Raw genomic sequence first — 23,964 nt, 5'->3', positions numbered from 1 at the left:
AGTCCTGATCTAAAGTTTCCCACAGGGTTGTGGCTTCCTTGAACAATACTCGCTTGTCTGCTTTCAAAGAGACCAAAAGGTGTTGCAAGAGTTTCAGAAAAGTGAGCCCCGCCTCTTCCCTCCCTCTTTCTGTGACATCACTAGCACCTCACTTTGCTCTTACTCACCTTGAGCAAGACTTCTCTTTAAGTACAAGTACTACTCTCGGTTTCCCCCTGCCAACTATGCCATCGTCTCTCTGAAACTCTGTAACTCACACATGTAATTAAACCTTCGCAATTTCATTCTTTCTTTACAGTCACCTCCCTCTTACTCTGATACTCGCTTCCTGTCCTTGTCAAACCAGACAAACAGGTTACTCTCACTAAAATACACACGCATAGAATGGCATTCCTTTTCTTTCATTTTGGGAGGGGATTACGGGCATTGATCATAATGTACACCCTTCAATAGCTATTCATTAATCCGTGTTCCTTTTCCTGATGGGTCTCATTTTTACAGTCTGAATCTTAATCCATCACCTGTTGTTTTGGATGCTCGCTCCCTTACGCTTCCCAAGGCAAGTATGCGAGGAATCTACTACTTTCTTGTAATCATTGATGGCTGGCCATGGCACTCTTCACCTCCTGATGAAAACAGCATGCCTCTCTCACAGTGACTAAATAGCCAAAGCGACAGCAACAGGGAATGTCTCACTATCTGACAACATGAAAGTTCCCTGACCTTTCTCTGACATTTAAAACAAATAACTAAAAGTATATACTTCTTATGTCGATGTCGAAAGGTGGTACTGATTACTTAAAATAAGCAATATAAACACACGACAGACCCAAAATACTTCTTTTTTAACAAAAACATGTGATAAACCATTATAATGTATTTTTTGTGACACAGAAATACCAAGTGCAAAATCAGCTAAATTAAAACCAGGACTGGGTGAGAGAAAACTATTGTTAATACATGAACAGCAGTCATTTAGAATGCTGAGTGAGATAAGCTATTTCAGCATAATTCTTTTAGCCAATTAAATAAGAGATAACTAGATAAAGTCTGAGGGGAAAATGAGAGCATGCAAATGGAAAGACAATGGGAACAATCCTCAACACCTCAGAATGTCTGTGACTGATAAAGCAAGACAGACAGGCACATCTAGGAAGTCTGCAGAAGTCAACGACTAAAATAAATGTGAAATTACATTAAATGAACAAAAAATTAAATAAAAACCCTACAGATGATGTATTTTAAAGTATCACTGATCTTGATGTAAATGTAACTTGTGATACCTATTAGCACCAGAGATTTGTTTAGCACCAGTATCGATAACTGTGGATTCAAATCGGCATTACACGCATCTAAAAACAGGCTCATGCATCTGGATGTGTGAAAGTATATTATTTTATAATCATACACACCTTAAACTATTTCATGTCACTGGGATAATGATGATGCAGTGCAGAAATATGTTGCGAATATTGACACACCCTCATGATGCATCACTAGATCTTCAAAATAAGCTGTGTTCACAGAAGTGAAATGCAGTTATCAGTCCTTTTTTGGAGTGGTAAATACATTAAAAAAAATTAAACTCTTTCGCATGAACTGGATGTTTTATAAAAAAATAAATAAAAAAATTCCTTAGCAAATACAGTTGACTAGCTCTTCAGACAGTTAGGGAACAAATTATTTTAAATATAATAAAGAAGCCACACCAGACACCACCAATACACATGATCCAACATGGACTCATGTATGAAATGCTGTTTATTTCAAGGCACGTTGCAACCAAAAACTAGATTGCCTGGCATAGTATTAAAGGGTTAGTTCACCCAAAAATGAAAATTCTGTCAGTAATTACTCACCCTCATGATGTTCCAACCGCGTAAGACCTTCGTTCATCTTCGGAACACAAATTAAGATATTTTTGATTAAATCTGAGAGTTGTCTCACTCCTCCATAGGCTGCTATGTGACCGAAACTTGCTGGCCCAGAAAAGTTATTAAAGAGATCGTTAATATAGTCCAAGTGACTCCAGTGGCTCAATCTTAAGTATATCAAGCGACGAGAATACTTTTTGTGCGCAAAAACAAACAAAAATAACGACTTTATTCCACTTTTCATTTCCTTCTCTCTGGGCCTCGTAGTGTTTTTGCGCTGCGCGTCTGTGTTGCACGTCATCACGCATCACACACATGACCGGCGTCGGCCAATAGTGAGCCTACGTGGTGACGTGTAACACAGACGCGCTGCGCAAAAACACTACGCGAACCAACTAGAGGTCCAGAGAGAAGGAAATGAATAGTGGAATAAAGTTGTTATTTTTGTTTGTTTTTGCGCACAAAAAGTATTCTCGTCGCTTGATATACTTAAGATTGAGCCACTGGAGTCACTTGGACTATATTAACGATCTCTTTAATAACTTTTCTGGGCCAGCAAGTTTCGGTCACATAGCAGCCTATGGAGGAGTGAGACAACTCTCAGATTTAATCAAAAATATCTTAATTTGTGTTCCGAAGATGAACGAAGGTCTTACGCGGTTGGAACAACATGAGGGTGAGTAATTACTGACAGAATTTTCATTTTTGGGTGAACTAACCCTTTAAAATCTCTGATGTGTCTATGATTTGTCATCACCATATTTACGGTACAGACAATCCAGATGCAATTGTCAGCTCTGAATTATGACTCAAATATATTCTGCATCCTCCTCTCTCAGACAAGACATACTCATACACACACAATCCCTATGGAGGTAACCACAAATAAATAGTAAACTGTTTAGAAAGAAATATGAGCGAGCTGCGCTTGCCTTGCCTGTGCAAAAATCACCACCTTAACACTGGGGTGTTTTGGGTTGTTGTCAGGTTTTTACTTTTCAGGTAATACTTTATTAATTTGCTTTCAATTTAGCAAACAACAGGTTATCTTTATAATAATAAATCACATTTGATGATTTTATATTTTAGAAAGGGAATCCCTTGCAAGGGGATCATCACATTTTGGCATCAAAAAGTTTGAAAAATCCTGAATTAGAGGATTGTCTCATTGAAATAATATACAAGAGCAGAGCATTCAGTGTAAACACAACCAAAATTAAGAAATTATTAACCAACATCTGATAAGCAATGTTAAGATCTACAGAAATGTTCCTATTAAAATAATAAAATAATAAAAACTGGGGACAGATAAAACTGGGGACAGACTAATGACTGGACTGAGTTTTTTCACTTAATTTACTGCTTTCATAGGGCATCAGTTCAGAGCCCGGGAAAGTTTCAGAGCTTCTTTTAATACTGAAGACTCTTGCCTGTGGAGGAGTTACAGCCGCGAGACCCCTCGCTCTCCTTTATGGCCCCCTGCTAGGCTAATTGTGTTTTATTGCTTGATCAATTGTCTGGCCTGAGTGAAATGCACAATGGCGGTCAGATTTGCATAATGAGCTCGGCGTGCTGGAAGATGATCGGGGGGCGGGCGGACACTAAAACTGCCCTCTTGGCAGGAAGCACAATCAATACTGGCCAGATGATGGGTTGCACTCTGACAGGGCCTAGTGTACTTTCAAAAAAAGACAGTTAAAACACTCAGTCGAGTGGGAAAAGACACACAAAAAGGAGAGGGAGGGAATGAGAGAGAAGATGACCAAATGTGTTACCTTTTTTTGGTCATGGTACCTTGTAAAAATGTGAATTTTTTGTGCATATATGAATATATATCAAAGTATCCTGGTAATACTACATGATAGATTCACTGTACCATGGTACCACCACATCTTTCTGTTAAGACAAAATGAGAAATAGAAAGGATGTTTACTCTCTAACCCTCCAGTAGCAGTCTTAGTTTTGCCAGGAGAAGAGCTGATTGGGGTTCTGTCAATGGAGCCATTCCCCCTTCAGACATCACATTGCTGGCATCGCTCCAGTTCCTGCTCCCCATGAAGCTCCATAATTACACCCTCCACAGGGAGAGGCTGGTGTTCATTGCAGCCATGCAGCAGGGTTACAGAGTGGGACATGCCCATTAACACTCTGGCATAGGACTGAATATACATACACACCCAGCTTCATCCTACAAAGCATTGGTGTAATGGATGCCAATTAACAGACACTTTAATGAGTGAGGTTGGGGTGAAATATAGAAGTCCTCCTCATAAAAAAAGAGCAATGGTTACTAATCTCTCATATCCTTGAAATGTGATAAAAATGAGGTAAATGAGAATGTTCATTAAAAATGCCAATGAACACAAAATGAGAGCTAAGAGATAGCCTATCTCAATAGGACATTTTTGGGAAAAACATTGCACACAAAAATCTGATTGGCTGACTTGGCACAACCTCTGGGATTTGGGGAGCACCAATCCACTTGGAAAAAAAGTTGGGTTTACAAGGTACTGGGTTAATACTATGACTGCTTCTAAGGATGAACAAAGCACTGGATTTGCCAGCTTAATGGCATTGAAATCTGGAAGTTATTTAGAATTTTTTAGGCACTTGGTAGCAAGCAAACTAGAGTAGATGTCCACAAGCAGAATTGTACACTACCGTTCAAAGGTTTGGGATCGGTGAGATTTGAGATATACAAATGAAATATACAATTTAAAACAACTGTTTTAATATATAAACTATTCCTGTAATGGCAAAGCTGAATTCAACAGTCATTACTTGAGTGTCACATGATCCTTTAGAAATATTCTGAAGGAATATACAGGGAGGAGGGCTTTTTTATTTATTTAGCCTATGTCACAATAAGAGGTAAATCTGGCGTTGGTGTTGTAAACATTAAAGGTGACCTATTATGCCCATTTCTAAGATATGTAAAATAAGTGTGTGTGTACTCCACTGTGCACTGCTCTTAGCACAAAAACAAACAAACAACAAAACAGCAAACCTTTCGTGGCTTGAGCTTGTCTTGCAGGTCGTACTGGCCGATGCCTTTGTAGCTAATCCCCAACCACCACGGTATGCCCTGTTTGTCCTGTAAAAGAAAATTGTTTTGTTTTTAAAAAAAAAGGAAATGTAATTATTATTTGCTTTTGTCTGGCATGGTAGAGAAATAAAAAGATCAAATGGGTCCAACCAACACAGCCATTCACATACAGTAGCAGTGATTTAAACAGCACTGTTTGATCTCTAGAGACATTTCTAATAGAGATGCACCGATTGATCAACTGGTGACCGGAATTGGCCGATTTTCACGTGGTTGGCCATGACCGGCGACCGGCCGGTCAGTCTGACATATGCCGATTTTATGCCGGTCAAATGCACTCGGGCGCCACGCATGATTAATATCGCGCAACATCAGTATCACACGTGCACACAGAAAGCATATGTAGGAAACAGAGCATGTGAGCAGAGCGGAGTGGGGAGCGGAGCGGTTATATTTCCTCCAGAGCGGAGAGCGTCTTTTTGAAGAATCCACTCCGCTCCCTCATTCCGCTCAGCGCCGCTCGCTCAACCCAGAATGCACTTGATGATTTGCTAATTCGAGACAGTCTGGACGTAGTTATGGAAATAGTTGGGAGAAAATATGGTGCATCAGTAGCCTATTAGATCGGTCTTAAAAGGGAAGCAGTCTAATAAACATGCTGACGATTGCGCCATTACTGCGAATCAAACAACAAAAGGCAAAGAGAAAATCACTCACAGATCTTGAATGAATAACTTCAGCTTTAATAAGCATTAATCTATCTATGATAAACTATGCAGTGTTATTTTACATTTGATTACTTTATTAGATTTCTTTTTAGACCACACCTGAACAGTAATGTTAGCAGACCTTCCTGAAATTAAAGCACTGTGTAGGTAGACAGTGCGAGTTAGCAAAGATTCATATTGGAATCTAAAGTGGCACCCCGCTCTTTATACACGAAAATTAGTTTTTACGTGCATATGATACACGCAGTTTTCGCGTGCATATGATATGCACTTTATTGCGTGTAATTCACACACATCCCAAAACACTAATCCTACCCAAACGTATAATACATCCGTACCCCACACCACTACTAAACCTACCCATGCGTATCATATGCACGTAAAAACTCATTTTCGCTCATAGAGACGCTTTTATTGTGACCGGGTTACACCACAAATTAAGATTTCCTTCCCATGAATTTAAGAATTTGTTCTCTCATTTAGGCTAAATCATGGCCACAAATTAAATTTGTTCTCTGATTTTAGTAAATAATTTTATTAAAACAAGGGAACGAATTATTACAACGTGACCATGCACGATTTACTAAACCAGGTAGGCTAACGAATTATTATATAGTTAATTGTGTGTTCGGTTTAATTAAAATGAGGGAACGAATTATTAAAACATGGTGGCGTTGGGTGGGAGTAATGAATTGTTAATTCGTTATGCAATCATCATATCAGTGCAACTAAAAATAACATATATAGCCATAGCCAACACACAAATATTATTTATGGGCATGATAATCCAGATATGTTTTGTGGAGTTCTTTATGCATTTCATCTTGTTTTTATTTATTTTTTATGTGCCTGTTTTGCAACGGCAGTTATGTTCACGGAAATAAAATAACGAAAATCTAATATACTTTTTCAGTTATTGCATTTTATAGGCAAGTTTGCTAAAGAGAAATGTCATGTTTTTTAATTGATAAAGTTAATTTAATGCATTTAAATTAATAAAAAGTACAGACTGTCACAGAATGTCATATCATAACTGCTATTTATAATCCTACTATTGATACATTATTTCAAGAAATCCAATACAAACAGAAATCAATTAGCCAACTACAGAAATGCAAAATGTTCTATTAAAGAAAAGATAGAAAATAAATATTTGTGTGTGCTGTGAAATGGTTAGAAAAAATGAAATCGGAATCGGCTAAAATCGGTATCGGCAGGCCAAACTCAATGAAAAAATCGGAATCGGCCTAGAAAATTGAAATCGGTGCATCTCTAATTTCTAATGAACTAAGCACAATTATGATTATACCACACGATGGATATTTATTTAACCAATCATAAATCAAGTAAAGAACATACTAATTATGGCAGCTTCAGTATTTATAATGTCTAGGTTTATGTCCTAAAATACCACATGATAAATCAAACTACATACCTTCACTTTGTAGTAATGAACTCCATATGCAGGCAAGGACTCGACTAAGGTCAGATACCTGTTGATTGAAGTTACAACAGTCCAGTAAATGACAGTATAGCACAGAAAGTAAATAAGATAGTGTTTCAGACAAAAACAACAAGGATGAACAACATTTGAACCCTAGTTAATCATCTATAATGTGTCACTGACAGTAGTCCTACAAACTCCTGGTGCTTTCACAGTGAGGGACAAGGTCAATATATCAATGCCGGAGCACAAATCAAGCTGACAGAAATGACCTTGTCTCATCCCAATGAGCTAAAAATAAAGTGGGACAGTGTGATTAGGCCGGTTGAAAGCGGTCACTTTCAGTAATGTGGTCTAATTAATTACGCAGTTTCGCTCTTCCACAAACAACTGTGCAGCAGTTATCAGAGGCTGGGCAACAAGCTCAGTCTCGCAGTTCCTGTATCTACTGTAGGTTCCTTGAGGTCCTTTATTTCAGGCATATAAATTATTATTGTACTTACCGTACGATAGCCTGTCCACGACTGAGTCCTTTTAGCTTCTTATAATGCTCGATTACTTTATCTTCACTAGAGGGCAAAAGAGAGAAACGTTACCATCCGCACAATTGCAATAAAATAATTGAGCATAAGACCAATATGTGAATGTGCCATTTTAATGACGAGGCTAGTCAGACTATTAACTAGTCAGATATAACACCAGGTGCACCCATGTGTGAAATGCCATCTGGCTGGCTGGCCAGTGAATCACACACTGTTTGTGGCAAATTATCCTAATAACCGGTTCGGTTCATCAAACACACATACACATACACGCTGTAAGTATTGATGTCCACTATTAATATGAAACAGCAAAAAGGAAATTAATATGACAGATGAACATTACAGTAAACTTGTACACAAATAAAATGACAATATATAGACAATTTTTATATAGAAACTAACACAGCTGCTTATGCACTCACTCACACAGCTGCCTCTTAAACACTTGCACTAACACACAGCTGTTTCCTAACATACTCATTCCCACTCACACACTTCAATAATTGCTGTCAGTATAAACTGGTTTACTGTCTTACTGCTCCCCACACTCAATACCCATTGATTAACGCTGCCACATCAATCCTTTTAAGGTGGTAGACTTCAACATCTAGACGTCTAGGGTTACAGTAGCCAGAGGGCAGGCATCATTAACAAGCAAGTTAATTAGCAAGGTTTGTTTGAAATAAACAGGCTACAGCTTGCACACTACAACCTTGCTACACTAAAGTTTTTGAGTTTCAAGACTCATAACACATATATTCACACTTATGGAATATGTTGGTTTTAGACACTGAATAATGTTCTGAAAAATATGATCATGATGGATACAATCAAGTCTCGCCTACATAATTTCCTTCTGAATGTTGCGTTTCACTCTGAAAAATGGCATATAACAGAAGTTACCTGCCTTTATTACAGAAACAAAAATGCAGTCTTACCAGAATGCTAATGATGGGTGCTCCTTTAAAACCGCGGTGGGGAAAGATGGAAGCTTTTTTAAGTCTGATCTTGTGCTTTCATCACTAAAAGATTGAAACAAACAAAAACATCACTGACTGTTTTAAAATGAAATACTTCCTAGCTAAATATATGCTAGTGCATAAAAAACATGGTTGTACCGTATGACTACAGTATCAAGATTATAGTTTGGTTTCATAGATTTCAAACAATATATATTCTTTAAAAGACTTGCATCATCAAATTTCATTTTTAGGCATTAAAAGCAATGTATGACGTGTTTGTTAAAATTAATATAAAAAAAAATTACAGACAAATTTTTTTAAACATATTTTCCAAAAAACACCCTTAAAACTCTCATTACGAACAGTCTGAAACTGTCAATACCATCAGGAAAGCGAATACATTTTTTATTTTAAAATTGATTATTAACAGTCGAGTGCAGTTACTTGAAACTTTCTGATGTGGCAAACCAGAAAGAATAAAGCAAAAAGCCCCCTGAAGCCGTGTTTTACAGTGAATTTAGAACAGCTAAGGCCTGTTGTTAGGCACGACGCGGAGCGGAGTTCTAAAGCCCCTTAGCTCTTCTAAATTCACTGTAAAACACGGCTTCAAGGGGCTTACTGCTTTTATAAAACGGTTACTCCATAAAAATATTTATTTTAATATTTATTTTATTCATAAAAAAACACCAGCAACAAAAACATATAATGTTATAACACATTTATTCCTGCGCCAAGCAATGAAGTTCCCAAGAGGTTGCCAAGCAACACATGCAGCAACAAAGAATCACAAACAGCAGTTGCGCAGTAATACTAATGTAATGTGGTCACAGGTGTATGTTTGTTGAGTAATTTACAACGGCTTCAAATGCGGCTCAACCACTCAGAATCAAAGACCGGAACTATCCGTTTTATAATATAATGTATAGATTCTGTAAATGTCAAAACAAGGTGTGATTTAAGAGATAATGTTTGCTGGAGAAGAGCATGTTTCATTCTCTAGAAATAGAACTCTGAGGTGATAAGTGATGACACAGATTGACTGATGTTTGCATATTTTTCTTTTAGAGCTTTTTGAGTTTTGAGGAGCACACCATTTTTATCTTTCATCCTCATGCTGGAATTCCTTTCCAGATAGATGGGCTTCCTATTGCAAACAGCTCACAACTCTTACACTTTAAACCAGGGGTGGGCAAACTTTTTGGCTCAAGGGCCACACTGGGTTTTAAAATTTGACAGAGGGCCGGCCCAGTAGCAGATTATGAAACACGATCTCATGAAAGTGTGTATCTATACCACAAATTTTATTTCTCGTGCCATTTATACGCCAAAAATGTTTTTGCGTGCATGTGCTACGCACTGTAAACCCCTTGGTTAGGATTAGGGGTGCGGAGTGCGTGCCTATTACATGCCATAAAGTGCGTATCATATGCACGCGAAAACTGCGTATCATAAGCACTACAAATACAATTCGTGGTATTCGCACTTTCATGAGATCGGGCTGAGCAAACACATTTACGTTGTGGCAACGTCTGCACGAAATTCAACAACTGAGAGACGACATTCTGACAATACATTTTTTATGCTAGATATCCCCCATTTAGCATGTTATGTTTTGAGGTTAATTTTTACTTAGTCAGATGTTAGATAATTATAGCCTATACTTTTTAAATATTGTTTATCCTTATTATTATTTAATGGGCCTAACAGTAAATTAGGAACAAAACACCTGCAAGTGTACACTTAGAAGAGTAAAAATGACAGAAGGTTACGTTAATTCAACTTTATTAAAACTGCATATGGCAATCAATTTGCACTTCCAAAAGTCATACATTTGTCGAAAAAAACCCCGAAATAAACGAATATACAAATTTATTTTAAGTATAATAAAATAAAACATAAAGAGCAAAGGCAGATCAGAACATTTAATGAACAAAACCGGGTTCTGTACATGGCAGACAGGGGAGCGTAGTCGAAAGCCGGGCGATAAAGGTCGGTAAACGGAATCAGTCAGGATACATCCACAAATCCAGAGGAGCAAAGAAACTAAATAGCAGACAAATCAAAGGAAAAACTAAACAGGTGTGCAAGCGGTTACCAAACATTTTTTTCTCTGGGAGTTTCCAAAAAAGGAAAAAACATTAACGTGCAACAAGTCTATGCGCTTAAGTCGCTGTCTGTTTGGTTTCCATGGTGACACGTCATCGCTTGTTACGTGACACACCGCAGCCACAACAGCGCTGAATGAATGATGATCTGCTTTTATGTCATTTTTCCTTTTTTACATTTGTTAGCTATGGCATGAAATATCTGATATTCTGATTGTCAAATATATGCAACGCAATATATATATATATATATATATATATATATATATATATATATAGCAAAAAGTATTACAAGAAAAAGGCAAAATGGATGCGATCTTAAGACGATTTTTTAAATACTCGACGGGCCAGATTAAACAGTATGTGGCCCGGGGGCCGTAGTTTGCCCACCCCTGCTTTAAACCAATTAGTGTTTAAATTACAAATCATTATGAGACCTGCATTTTTTTCTATTCTGCATCTTGGCTTAGCTTGACTTTTTATAGTCACTCAGAGCAGATATTTAAAGATTAGATGTAAATGTTCCCATGTGAGGTTATAAATTTAAGGTGAAGTTAGTTAGTGATAGTAATGATGCAGTACTTGAGCTAATAGCATCTTATCTCAGTGGAGAGCTGTACTATACTTCAATGTCAAAGTCTGTTACCGGAATATACAGTTATAGCATTTCAATCAAGCATGTTTAAAGTAATAGTTCTGTCATATACTTCATGCTCATGTTGTTCCAAAGCCGTATGACTTACTTTCTTCTCTGAAACAAAGAGCATGTAATTGCATGGACAAATGGCATCTAGTGCTGAATCGAAGAAAGTAGGCCTAAGTCATACAGGTTTGAAATGGCATGGGGGTGAGTAAAAAATTAATTTCTATTTAATTAATTTTTAATTTTTATTAATTTTTGCAATAACTATCCCTTTAAGGGCTTATAAGGCTCCATATTCAACTACAACAAAAAGTGTAACCATTGTGATGGAAGGAAAGACACAACACCTGAATTCATAAAACAGGACAGCAGTGTTATAGAAAACCCTCATGTCTTGTGTTTCCAGATATCTGATCTGCTCAAGAAAGCTTTGATCTGATCTTTTCCAAAACCATGTTGAGGGTGAAGTGGGCGATATTGTTTTTACAGGAAGCAATTACCAGAAAACAAAGGGGCAAAAACTGATCTAAATGTGCAGAACACTTTAAAACCACAACATCTGAGTCAGAATACTTTGAAAATGAATTGAAGACAAAAGGAAACCGGTTACATACTTGATAACATAAAACCTCTCTAGCACCGCTTATCAGCCCATTAATACCTTGCTCGACTAAGCACCACTATATTCCCTGGCGCTTTCCCCTTTCCAAGCCAGTTGGTTCTGCAGTTCAGCGATTTATGATAAGTTTGAAGGTATAAATCTAGCAGGCTGGGTTGATGATGTGGTAAAATACAGTAAGCTGGTTCCCTGAGACTGCAATGCCTTGTCAGCAATCTGGAATTCATTATGCTGTCTGTACTATCAAAGATTTGGCAAGGAAGGGCGGGCACATGCTTAACCCAGCACAAGCAACGCATGGAGGAGTTAGAGCCATGTGTCAGCTTTTTCAAGAATACACATAAAGTGCATTAGTGCCCGCCCACTTTATCAGCGGCGTTGGTTCCGGAAGTTTTTTTTCCATTTGTTTTTTCTATAGGGATTTTTGAAAGTTTTCTATTTAAAGCCATGATCCAAGCAAACCAGCTCAGAGGTGAATTACAACATTACAAACCTTCACTCGAAGCTCAAAATATCTGAAAATTGGACAAAAAGACAAAGGTAGAAAAATGTGTACGTGACTGCTTTAAGGTTTGGTTGCGTCACGCGGACACTGCGCAGACAGTCGAAGTATACTTTGGGCTTTAGTGAGGGGAAGAACTACTTTCCCCTCACTACTGAAGCATTTCTAATGACAATCAAATTAAAACTATCGAGAAATATATAAAATTTAAATTTGTTGATTATATCTAGAGAAACATTATATTTTAAAGGTAATTTTAATATATATGGCTTCACAAAAGCATATAACATTGATTAACAACTTCTGAACTCAAGAGTAGATCTATTTTTTAAGGCTTATAAAAGTTATCGTTAAAAAACGAATTTCCTTATGGAGAAAATGAATGGAGTTTTTACTTCCAGAACCGGACTACTGCACTCTACAGGTCTTGATGTCAACGTCCTTGAAACGCATGTGATTTCTGCTTAGAATTCAGGTTCAACAGGATCAAGGATTTTCAGAACAGTATTTAAAAATATAAAACTGACTAATATTTATTTTAAAAGTGACACCACTTCTTAAACGTTCCATATTCTCTCTAAAGAACTAGGAAATATTAGGAGGGGATTGTATAGGAAGAACCCCTGAGTGGTTGCCCCTGACCTAAACTGCAGACAGATGACATCAGCATCCTGCATGACGTCCAATGTCTGCCAACGGGAGATGTCTCCACTCCCTTTCCACTAACATCTATGCAGTCTTAACAGAGAAGAGGAGGAGTGGTAGGTTTATATGAAGAGACGTGGGAGTCTTCTAGCTTCCTACATAAACTTAAAGCCCTGGGCCTCCTAATGCAACTGCTCTGGCTTTATGAGATCTGGGAGCTTCATCCACATGAAATAACAGAAATTAGAGGAAGAGAAGGTTTGCAGATGTTAAGCCCACTTATACTATAAGAGGATGCTATCAATAATGATACACTGCTACCAGAAGTGCTTAATTATGTGCCAGCAAATAAATAGTGAATGGCATATCAGGCATAAAAATGTACTAACATGACCAACCTATATCTTTAACCAAAAACTCAAAACTGGGAATAGACTACCATTTTAAATGTTTGGGGTCTGTAAAATTTAGAGGTTTTTGAAAAAAGTATCTTATACTCACCAAGGCTGCATTTATTTGATCAAAAATACAGTAAAACAGTAATATTGTGAAATATTATTACAATGTAAAATAACCACTTTCTATTGAATATGTTTTAAAATGTAATTTATTCTTGTGATGCAAAGCTGAATTTTCAGCAGCCATTACTCCAGTCTTTAGTGTCACATGATCCTACTAATACGCTCAAGAAACATTTCTTATGATCAATGTTGAAAAAAGTTAATGCTTATTATTTTTGTGGAAACCATGGTACTTTTTTCAGGATTCTTTGATGAATAGAAGGTTCAAAAGAACTGAATTTATTTCCTTTGTAAGTAACCTTGCTGAATAACCTTATATATATATATATATATATATATATATATATAAATATAATATGCCTTATGCCTAATATGCCACCTGTGTACTCTAACCTCCCATTTTCCCGACAAGCCCTTTCAATATGTCCCTTTCCTGTCCATTTCGACAGAAGCACGTCGGCACAGAATGAAAACAAAGCTTGTCAAGCCATTTCACGAGACATTTAACAAGTTAACCACTGCTAAACAAAAGCAGTCGTTGTTGCAAGGTAAACATTTTCAGAGTAAAAGGGGCTGTTTGCACACCTCTGTTCTCACTCTGCTCAACAGTGGACAAGCTCTGTTTCCCAACAATGAACTGCAAGGCTACTGAGAAAGAGTGGTCAACACATGTTCAAACCTTGCTGACCAATTCACCCTTTTCATTTGTTAGGGTTTCGTTAACAGATTGCTTTATCCCAATGCATCCCATTCACTGCCTCAAGTACAATGTTAACAGAGAGGATGAAGAATTCCATTACTCACAACAACTAATCACTTGGAGTAAACCTCGTGAAAATTTATGAACGGAGAACTAGATAATATGCCAACTGGCATGATGACTGTAAAAATGTGCTTAGAAAGTGGCCAACATTTATAAACAACAAAAAGCTCTGACCTGAATTATGCTGTCGTACATGAAATGCTACTGTCAAGGGTCCTTTTTTAAGGTTTGAGTCCAGAAATATCTAAGCCATGGACATATACATCACATATATTGACTGCCAGCTCTACTCACTCATTAAATGTTTCCTTTGGAAATGATCAACTAGGGCTGAATTCACAGCATTGAGGCACACAACCTGAACATTAACTCAATAATGCTTACTTTTAGATGGATCTAACTCGCAAAAACAATTCCACCACCAAGTTAGATGGACACTAATTTTAGCAATACAAATAAAAATAGAACATGATTTATTTTATTTTTTTTGCAGTTATCTTGTAAGGTATAATGGAATTTATAATCAACTTAACACCAGTGCAAAAACTTAATGTGGCAACTTTTTTTCATTTCAAGTTTGGTCTGGAAAGTAACTGACTTTTAATTGAGTTATGAACGTTATGTAATTTACAGCAGTAATAAAAGTTAAATATCTGAAGAGTTTAGCTTTGTAACCCCCTACGCCTGTTACTTGCTGTTGATTAATGGTCTCCATCAAATTTTATAAGGCTTAACTGTAAGAACAGGAAGCTTAAGCTATGGTGACAGTAATACCAATTTCAAACATAACCTCAATACTAACGTTTTGATCCCAACAAATACAAGACATATCAGTAAATATAAATACAAAATAAAATAGTGTGTACTGTGAGGCTAAAAGTATGTGTAAACTTCAGCCACACTCGTACATGCGCCGAAAATTTCCACCCCACAAATGATCCTTAACCTCATCTCATCAACCTCAACTTTCAAATATTCCATTTTCTGTTAACCACCTGGTTCCAAGGTCATTTTAGTGGATTAAACTTTCACACAGGTGTCCTAGCAGATGCCTGTTCCATTAAGTTGGACAAAAAAGTGTTACTTTTACTAGGTGATATATAAACTTGATATATAAAAGTTGTCTTCATTTTGAACAATATCTATTAATTATTCAAAGTCAAACAAATAAAAAACTTTAGAAACGATAGATAGATAGATATCTATCAATTAGAATATAAAGTCTGTATTAGAGGATATATCTGGGATTGTAAAGGTCGGTTACCCCTGATCTAATGTCTTCCAAGATCTAAGTTTTCTCTTAACTTACCTTGTGTAGTCTCCGTTAGCCTCCTAAAGAAAGAGACAAAAGTGCTTGTTGATGAATCATTTCAGACTGAACCTTTATAACGTTACATGCTTGAGTCTTGAGTCAATGCGGTAAGAAGCTTAACTCCAGAGTGGGTTTGCTACAGACCACAAGTCTCTAAACTTTGTATTAGACATTTGCCAAATAATGAAATGTTGATATGTTCACAGTTAAGTTGCACTTCAACGCACAAGCATGCAACAGTTTAGCGAAGTTTAGCGAAAAGATAAATGCAAATTACATTAGTAACGTTACCCATGTCGTTGTAACTGGTTTATTTGCAAAGCAGCTTAAAATCAGTTCAGGAGATACAAATTGCGTGTGAAAATTAACTTAACGTTACTCGCAGCGAGTCTGTCAAAACTAACGTAACCCAGAAAACTCAAATTCTCACTCACCTGAACAGTGTATGCAGCTAACTTAAAAACGATCTCACTCTCCACTTCAATGTTTTCCTGTAAGTATTAAAAAGGAAGGAGTAAAAAATTATTAAATCACTTTACATGCTCTCGGCAGACACACCGAATCTAACTATTTATCCCACCAACCGTTTCCAGTTCCACCACACACAGGTTCCACAGTGGACGATACCATCTTTGTAAACAGACACGGGTGTTTGTACAAAAGTAATCACGTTATCTACCTTACACGCACTGTAGCATTACACGAATAACATATTATTACGATAACACATGAATTTAGTATTTTAAAAACATAATAGACACTAATATATTTAATATGACTGCAGTACATAACTTGGACCACCCCAGGATGACATGGTACAGTCTAGGAGCAGGTTCAGCGCTCGTGTTTCAACGTGCATCAAAAGAAGCTACTCTGTTGTCTCGCGAACGCAAATGATTAAAAAAAACTATATGGTTAAAAAAAAAAGTTTTCACCACACGATCGCGCAGGGGTAATTTTAAATAGAAGTCTAAAGAAGTTTGTGGCTGTAGTACTACAGTTACAGGAGTAGATTAATCCGTCAACATGGGGTCGCTGTACAGCAACGAGGAAAATCCCTCAACCACTCAATCACGCCATATGCAGCGCCCCCTCACACCATCTACACCACAAAGGATTATCAGCAATATTGCAAATATTTACTTATATTTAGTGATGTCAATCGATTAAAAATAACTAAATAATTCTGTAATCACGATTAATCTCACCTAACATTAAAATATGTAATATATTTTTTTATATTGTAATACATAACTTCACATTTAATTTGTTTGATGGCATCTTTTTACTAAGTAGTTACTATGAATGAAGGCCAGTATCATCAATATTGCTACTGATGTCTCTATTTTAAAAAAATAGTTTCCTCAGTTTCTGGGGATTAAATGTGTAATTACAACCATTCAACATTATATAACTGAAATCTATTATTTTTAACATTTAATAAGCTTTAAATGCTTTTTTAACTGTTTTAATTTAGGAGAATTTAAAACAATCTTCACATAAACACATTTTATTAAATGCCACATTTAGTTATTGTTTTCTTTATTTTTGACCCATGTAACCTTGTATTTTAATTAATAAGGTTATTACATGACATTTTACATTCCAGTGACATTTCACAATTACTGATTTTTAAACCACAACAAAAACTACTAGCCTGAAGTCCACACATTTTTAATGTAAACAGTCAATAATAAAACTGTTAGGCATTTAACCTTATACTGCAGTAAACTGCACAAAATTACAGAAAAAAATTACATTTCTTAAATGTCCATATTTATTCCCATTTACAGAAAGTAGATGTAAACAATTCTATCTTTGTCAAAGATAAGCGAATAGTAAACGCCAACAGAAAAAAAGAAAAGAAAAAAAATCACACTGCATATATACCCAATTGCTTCAAAATTGCTCCAGTAACAAATCATTAGTATTTTCCACCTCATTTTTGTGTAAACTTTAACTTTTTTGTGTGTGTGTGTGTGTGTTACAGTGGAGGGCATCAAAAAGCAGCATAAGATAGTAAAATACGTATATGATTATTTTGGAATTAACCTATGTGAACTGTAATGGTTTCTATTTAGACAAAAAAAATAAAAAAAATAAGGAAGTCTGTCAGAGCAAGCTAAATTCATACTACCTTCTTTCTTTATCAAATGTGTTAGGTTGAGTTAGATTTGGTGGTTCAATAATGGCCTTTACAGTTGAAAGAGGCTACAGAGGAACCAGCCAACCCAGCAGCAACCTGCTGTGCCAGGGCTGTCATCTGTAAATGCCCGTAATCAAAAAGAACTTAATGGAAGCCACCTGCCAAGCTCTTTTAAAGCCTCACAAAAGAAAGAAAAAAAATCAAAGGGAAAAATCATCCACAGACAATTGTTGTACAAAACATCAGAATATTGCACTACTAGATAACAGTATTGTTATCTTTAATAGATTTTGGATGTTTTGATCTGTGACATGATTTTAATACTTGGATCACTTACATTGTAGACCGATATCTTAGCATTCCGGAAAAACAGTTCGACAGTGGTAGCATCTTTCAAACATGCAACACTCTCGATGTAAAACCTACAGAAAACAGCGACAATCAATGAGGAACATAAATGAACTCCTATGATAAACCAATACTAACAATCATTGCATATAAAGAGAAAAAAATACAAAGTAATATAAAGAGTTATGATTGAGAAATTATTGTCAATCTCAATGTCAAATCTTGTATGTCTTGCTTTTGTATGTTGAAGTTGCACCAGCATGCCTCATGCTGTACTGGTGGCGCCCCCTATTGGTTAGCAATTGGACATGCAAATGAGTGAATCTGAACTAACCTGACTTGGAATTTGAGCTCAAGTGGTCCAGTCTTTTTGGAAAAGTCATGATCCAGCACCCTGCGATCCAGTTGAAGCCAGTTTTTTTGACCCCTGATAAATGGCAATAAGTCTAATTTAATACTTGGGCTAAATCACATAAGAAACATGATGTCTTTGAAAGACTTGTAAGAACTATTCATAGTTGTACATACCGCTAATTAAACCTCACATGTTGTGTATGATCCTATATGTGCTTTGTTTGACTGAATGAATGATCAAAAGCAAGTAAGTATTTAAATAAAAAAATCATAAAACCTAAACATAATACCTCTGAAGCCCCATCTAAGCCTTTTGTTCGAAAGCTTATGAGTTGACAGACTTATAGCAGTTAGAAGTTCAGCTATTATTTAAGGATGATTGGTTAACGCTACTTCAATGTGTGTAATGAACAGGGATTACATGCTAGTTTAATATTGTAATTTAAGATCAACTGGGGGAGTCTGTATTGTATAGTAGTGAAGTATGCTAATAAGCAATAATAAATACATCTTCCTATACAATGACAACAAATCACTTCACTAGCTTACCTCTCATCAGTGAAGGAGATTCCAAAATATTCTTTCTCTTTTAGGTTGAAATGTGATGAAACCAGATCCAAGAGATCTCGGGACAACAGTTTTGGCTGTATTAGGGAAACGGGTGTTACTGTTAATAACGTGTCTGTTTTTTATCTATGAGTTAGTGTGGTGACTGGTGAGTTAGCTTTACCTGGACCAGCAGTTCCAGCTGCCTGTCATCTAGCAGAAGCACTTGACACAGCCGGCCCTCCGTCATCTGCCAATGTCAAACACACATCATCTTATTACATACAATATTTGTATATTATTAATTCCCATAAATATGGTCATGTATAAAATAGTGTGCACTACAGTTCAAGAGTTTGAATACTGAAAAAGAAATGAATACTTTCAACAAGGATGCATTAAATATTTCCATTTCAAATAAATGCTGTTCCTTTGAACTTTCTATTAAATCAAAAATATTAATAAGCACAAATGTTTTCAACATTTTCAACACGTGACACTAAAGTCTGGATTAATGGCTGTTGAAAATTACACTTTGCTATCACAGGAATTAATTATATTTTAAAATATATTAAAATAGAAAATAGTTATTTCACACTGTAATAATATTTCACAATATTACAGTTTTTTTTTTTTTTTTTTTTAAATAAATGCAGCCTTGGTGAGCATAAGAAACTTATGAAAAAACATAATAAAAAATGACCAAATCCAAACTTTTAACAGGAGTGAATTTAACATTTTGATTGACATTGTATGTGTGTGTAAGTGCATGTATATATTGAACACACTTTTCCATGACCTCTAATACAGATTTAGACACAATCATAACCCACTGCTATACTTATAAACACTAATCTAATGATGTGAGGAGAGAGTGTCCTCTGATACTGGGTTGATAAATTGGATTGTTTTTCCCATTGGGAAGATTGATCTCTGTGTACAGTCAGCTGGATTTAGATGTCATCTTGGCAGCCTCTTGGCAGGGTCACGTTAGTATAGTATTCAACAACGTAAGAGAAAACTGTGAAACAGTGAAATTATGAACATAATTATTATTTTATTATTATGTAAAGAATCTTTTTTCTGAATAGCCTATATTTTAACTGAAGAACTAATTATGTATGAACCTATTTAGAGAGTAGCATTTGATTTAGAATGAGAGAGAGAGAGAGAGAGAGAGAGAGAGAGAGAGAGAGAGAGAGAGAGAGCTTATCCTTTCAATAAATTCAAACTCTGATTCAAATGCTGCCTTTCGGACGAAGGATGTATTCCAAGGTAGGACGATATCAAGGCATGTCCAAATCCAATGTTATCTTCATTTCCTGGGTACTTCTCGATACTCAAATTGATGCTTCCTCGTTTCCTCGCTCCTCCGTCCTCCATCCCGTGACCCGTAAATTGATCAAACTCAGCCATCTTAAAGGGCATCTCAATTCTCTAATAGCACTGCGAGGAACGAGGAGTGAGGAAGCTTCCTGAGGAGTCATGATCGGGGATAGACGTGTATCCTTCTCTCGCATCCTAAGGGGGCGGAGCTAAGACGTGAGGAAAGGAAACAAGGATGCACAAATAAGAAATGAGAAGCACCCCTGACTCCTGAGATACCTTCATCTGATCGATTTTTTGAAGGCAGCATAAATGTATCATTCGCTGCCTTTGATATCCCACAATCCTGTGCTTTCCATTCTCTGGCAGTTGTTGTCTGAAAGTTGAGGTCGGTGGTCAGTTTGTGTGTATATGTATGTTTTTGACCAACATTTTCCACCTCTGATGTTATTTCTAGCGTGTAATTACGATTGTTGCAATTAAATATTTGCTAAGTTATCACCAAAGCACACTCTATTTTGCTGTAGATCATTATTACGCTGCCTTAGAAGTCTGTCCAAAATCAGTTTCATGAGGTATAGGCCTACCTTCATGCTCAAATACTGCCTACAAAGTCATTGCCCGATAAGGCAGTGAGGCAAGTCAGCTGCCTAAGTTTTCAGATGCATCCAATGTGTGAGAGAGACTTAAACGGGAGGGCCTAAAGAAAAATAAACTGATGCAAACCTAAACTTGTAAGGACACATTGTTCCCTTCCAATACAACGCTTATATTTATTTTTGGCAGTTTACATCATTCTGTCTTACACAATGGCTGTGCTGCTACATAGCAGAAGACTGAGCTCTAATAGAATTTAATATAATCTAAGTGAATTATAGTCATGTGAAATTGCAAACTACAAATCTTTTCATTGTCGAAAGCTGCTAATAAAACTATAATTATCTATAATCAAACTGCCCTCTTATCTCTAATACTGCATTAAATCAATTGCAAAATTAATAACACACACACAATTAACTTTTCTATTTCATGAATTAAAACAGTAATGAGATTGAAGCATACATGGATCCTGCTTAATTAGTAAGAACCAACCAAACTATCTCTCTTCACCAGATCCACCAGTGTCCATGTACTGATAACATTTGATTAATTAACCAGAATTAGCCATTCTCATGTGAATTAACCAAATTTCATATCTCATGATCGATATAATATAATATAATAATTATATAAATATTTTTTTATTTATACTTAGAATTATATTTCAAGAAGAGAAAAAGTTTCTTAAAATGTAATTGTGACTAAACAAGAGCTATAATAAGTACTATTAAATAAGAGAGGAAAAAGCAGAGTGTTAGTCGCTATAAAAAAAACAAGGACTTGCATTTAAGCCATCTTAATGGAGAGAATTATTGGCGTTGTTAATTACACAGGCTCCATTGTCTAAGCTTGGATTAGTCACTAGAAACCCTTTAAAGGACTAGCCCAGCCTGATAAATGATTCAAGCATGCTTTAATAAAAAATAAAAGATCACATTGAACATGCAAGCAACAATAGATCTTTCTGATGTTGCATTCAACATTATTTGGAATTTATGCTTAAGCAATGTTTTGCTTAGCTAAATGTTTAGTTTAATATTTTAATTTTGATTATACAATACAACAATAGTCAATACCTATTTCCATACGTTAGAAAAATCTGCTCCACCAGCAATGTAGGAAGCCTTATTGGCTTAGGGTTAAACTTTACCTTGCCAAAAACAATGCACTTGAATGTGCATTACACCAGACTCAGCATCAGCATTATTTAAGCTTAATGCGGCATCACTTCCCTGCCCCCATAATACTTTCTTGCCCCCCTAAAAAGCCCTCCACTTATCCCTGATAAAAACATCCACTTGTGTGTTTTCTGCTTGTCTGGTATAGATTTACTCATGCAGAAATCTCCCTTGTTTTGTGTGCTGTCAGACTATAAGGTCATCACTGTGCCAGGCACAGAGTGGCCGCTATATTAGTCTGTTAACTCATGTTGTGGATGAACACAGACAAAAGAGTTAGTATAAAGTTTTGGGTATGTAATGAATATTTAAACTTGTGGCTTTGTACTTCAGTATTTGAAAAGAAGCATAATTGATTTGTATTTGTGAATGAACTAAGCCTATGTGTCTATGGGGGCAGGGAATGAGTGACCACTGATCATGCAAAAAAAGAGGGTCATGTCATGTGACAATGCTCTTGACATAAGGGTCATTCACCCTGAATTATAATCTGAGTTCAAACAAAGCCTCATACTCCCTCTCCAAAAACATACACACATGCTTTTATCTCTATTTAAAAAATACCACCTAAACTATTATATACCACTAGCTCCAAACCTGAAAACTCCTCAACCCCTGCCATGCTTGAGTGTGATTTTCAAGTCCAATCTTTACACAAACAATGCAATCTCAGGGAGTCACAAGAAAAACTAAAATATTAAATGACTCAGACCTACCAGCTCTAAAAACCTACAGGAAAGAACTTAAAAGAAAAAGAAAAGGAAAAACATCTGGAGAGAAGATCTGTCTGGATATATAAATATCACCAACTGTGGAGTGACTCTCAATAAAGTTGTTTAAAGAAATATAGAAATTAAATTTGGTTAAATTTTTATCCTTTTTTGCTCAAATTCATCATATGGCTTCAGACCATTAAAAAAAAACGTGGAATAGTTATTTATTTTTATTTTTTAAAGGATTTATCCATGCACATATTTTTTTTATGAATGCACATGCCCTCGTAATCTTTAATCAAAATAGCTTCCCCTCCCTCTTGCAGCGACATCTCTTCTATTCTCTGATGACGTGTTTACTGGCGTGAGGGCAGGACAACCTGTCATTCACATAAGATCACAGATCTTGCACAGCAAACCACAATGATCCAACAATCCAATCAATTGCTGATAGTCAAAATCCACCCTACATTTCCTCTTGTGCGAGAACTCGGATATAGGCCTACATCAATAGGGAAAACAAGACTGTCACAACTTCCGTTTCATGCCAAATTTAAGTATGTAAAGCCACTGTGGGATATTATTACCACATCTTTTTTCAAACTCTGCAGACAGAAGTTTATTGACAAATAGGGAGTAAAACTGATTATATGTTGTTTTTTGGTCAACAAATGGTCAGTAAAAAGTGGAGCTTTTATCTTCAGAAAATGTTCCTAGTCAACCACAGAAGTTCCATTTTTTAGAATGTAAATTAGGGTTGCCCATTATGAAAAAAAATATGAAAGTAATGCATTTATTTAATGTCAATTCATATAATGTACATCAAAATATTTGTGGGGAAAACTGCATATGCAAACATGATTGGCAAGCATCTTCACAATATTTCAATGCTGCCTCACTGACACTTGCTGCAGTTCTGACTGTCAGTGCACACTGCACAGAAGTTCTGATTGGCCATTGCATTCATTTGCTGACTTGTCCGTGATTTGTTACAATGCAAAAACAAAAACATGTTTTTAAAAAAAACATTTTGATGCAATGGGAGGA

General features: G+C 36.2%; 1 protein-coding gene across 3 annotated transcripts in view; it reads right to left on the bottom strand.

Moving 5' to 3' along the window:
• The window catches only part of frmd4ba (FERM domain containing 4Ba), a 51,722-nt gene that overhangs the window by 11,314 nt on the left and 16,444 nt on the right, over positions 1–23,964 (bottom strand). For all 3 annotated transcript variants that reach the window (XM_084128405.1, XM_084128404.1, XM_084128403.1), the window contains exons 2-11: positions 19,285–19,350; positions 19,104–19,198; positions 18,535–18,627; positions 18,190–18,274; positions 16,141–16,197; positions 15,704–15,726; positions 8,573–8,656; positions 7,596–7,661; positions 7,084–7,141; positions 4,882–4,968 (exon numbers count right to left, since the gene is read on the bottom strand). In XM_084128405.1, the coding sequence (XP_083984531.1) occupies positions 4,882–4,968; positions 7,084–7,141; positions 7,596–7,661; positions 8,573–8,656; positions 15,704–15,726; positions 16,141–16,197; positions 18,190–18,274; positions 18,535–18,627; positions 19,104–19,198; positions 19,285–19,350 (714 nt within the window). The remainder of the gene's footprint in view (positions 1–4,881; positions 4,969–7,083; positions 7,142–7,595; positions 7,662–8,572; positions 8,657–15,703; positions 15,727–16,140; positions 16,198–18,189; positions 18,275–18,534; positions 18,628–19,103; positions 19,199–19,284; positions 19,351–23,964) is intronic.

This window comes from Abramis brama (assembly GCF_963993115.1).
Source record: "Abramis brama genome assembly, chromosome: 11".
NCBI classification, from domain to species: Eukaryota; Metazoa; Chordata; class Actinopteri; order Cypriniformes; family Leuciscidae; genus Abramis; species Abramis brama.
Note: the sequence above shows the minus strand (reverse complement) of the source record. Positions and strands in the feature narration are given on the sequence as shown.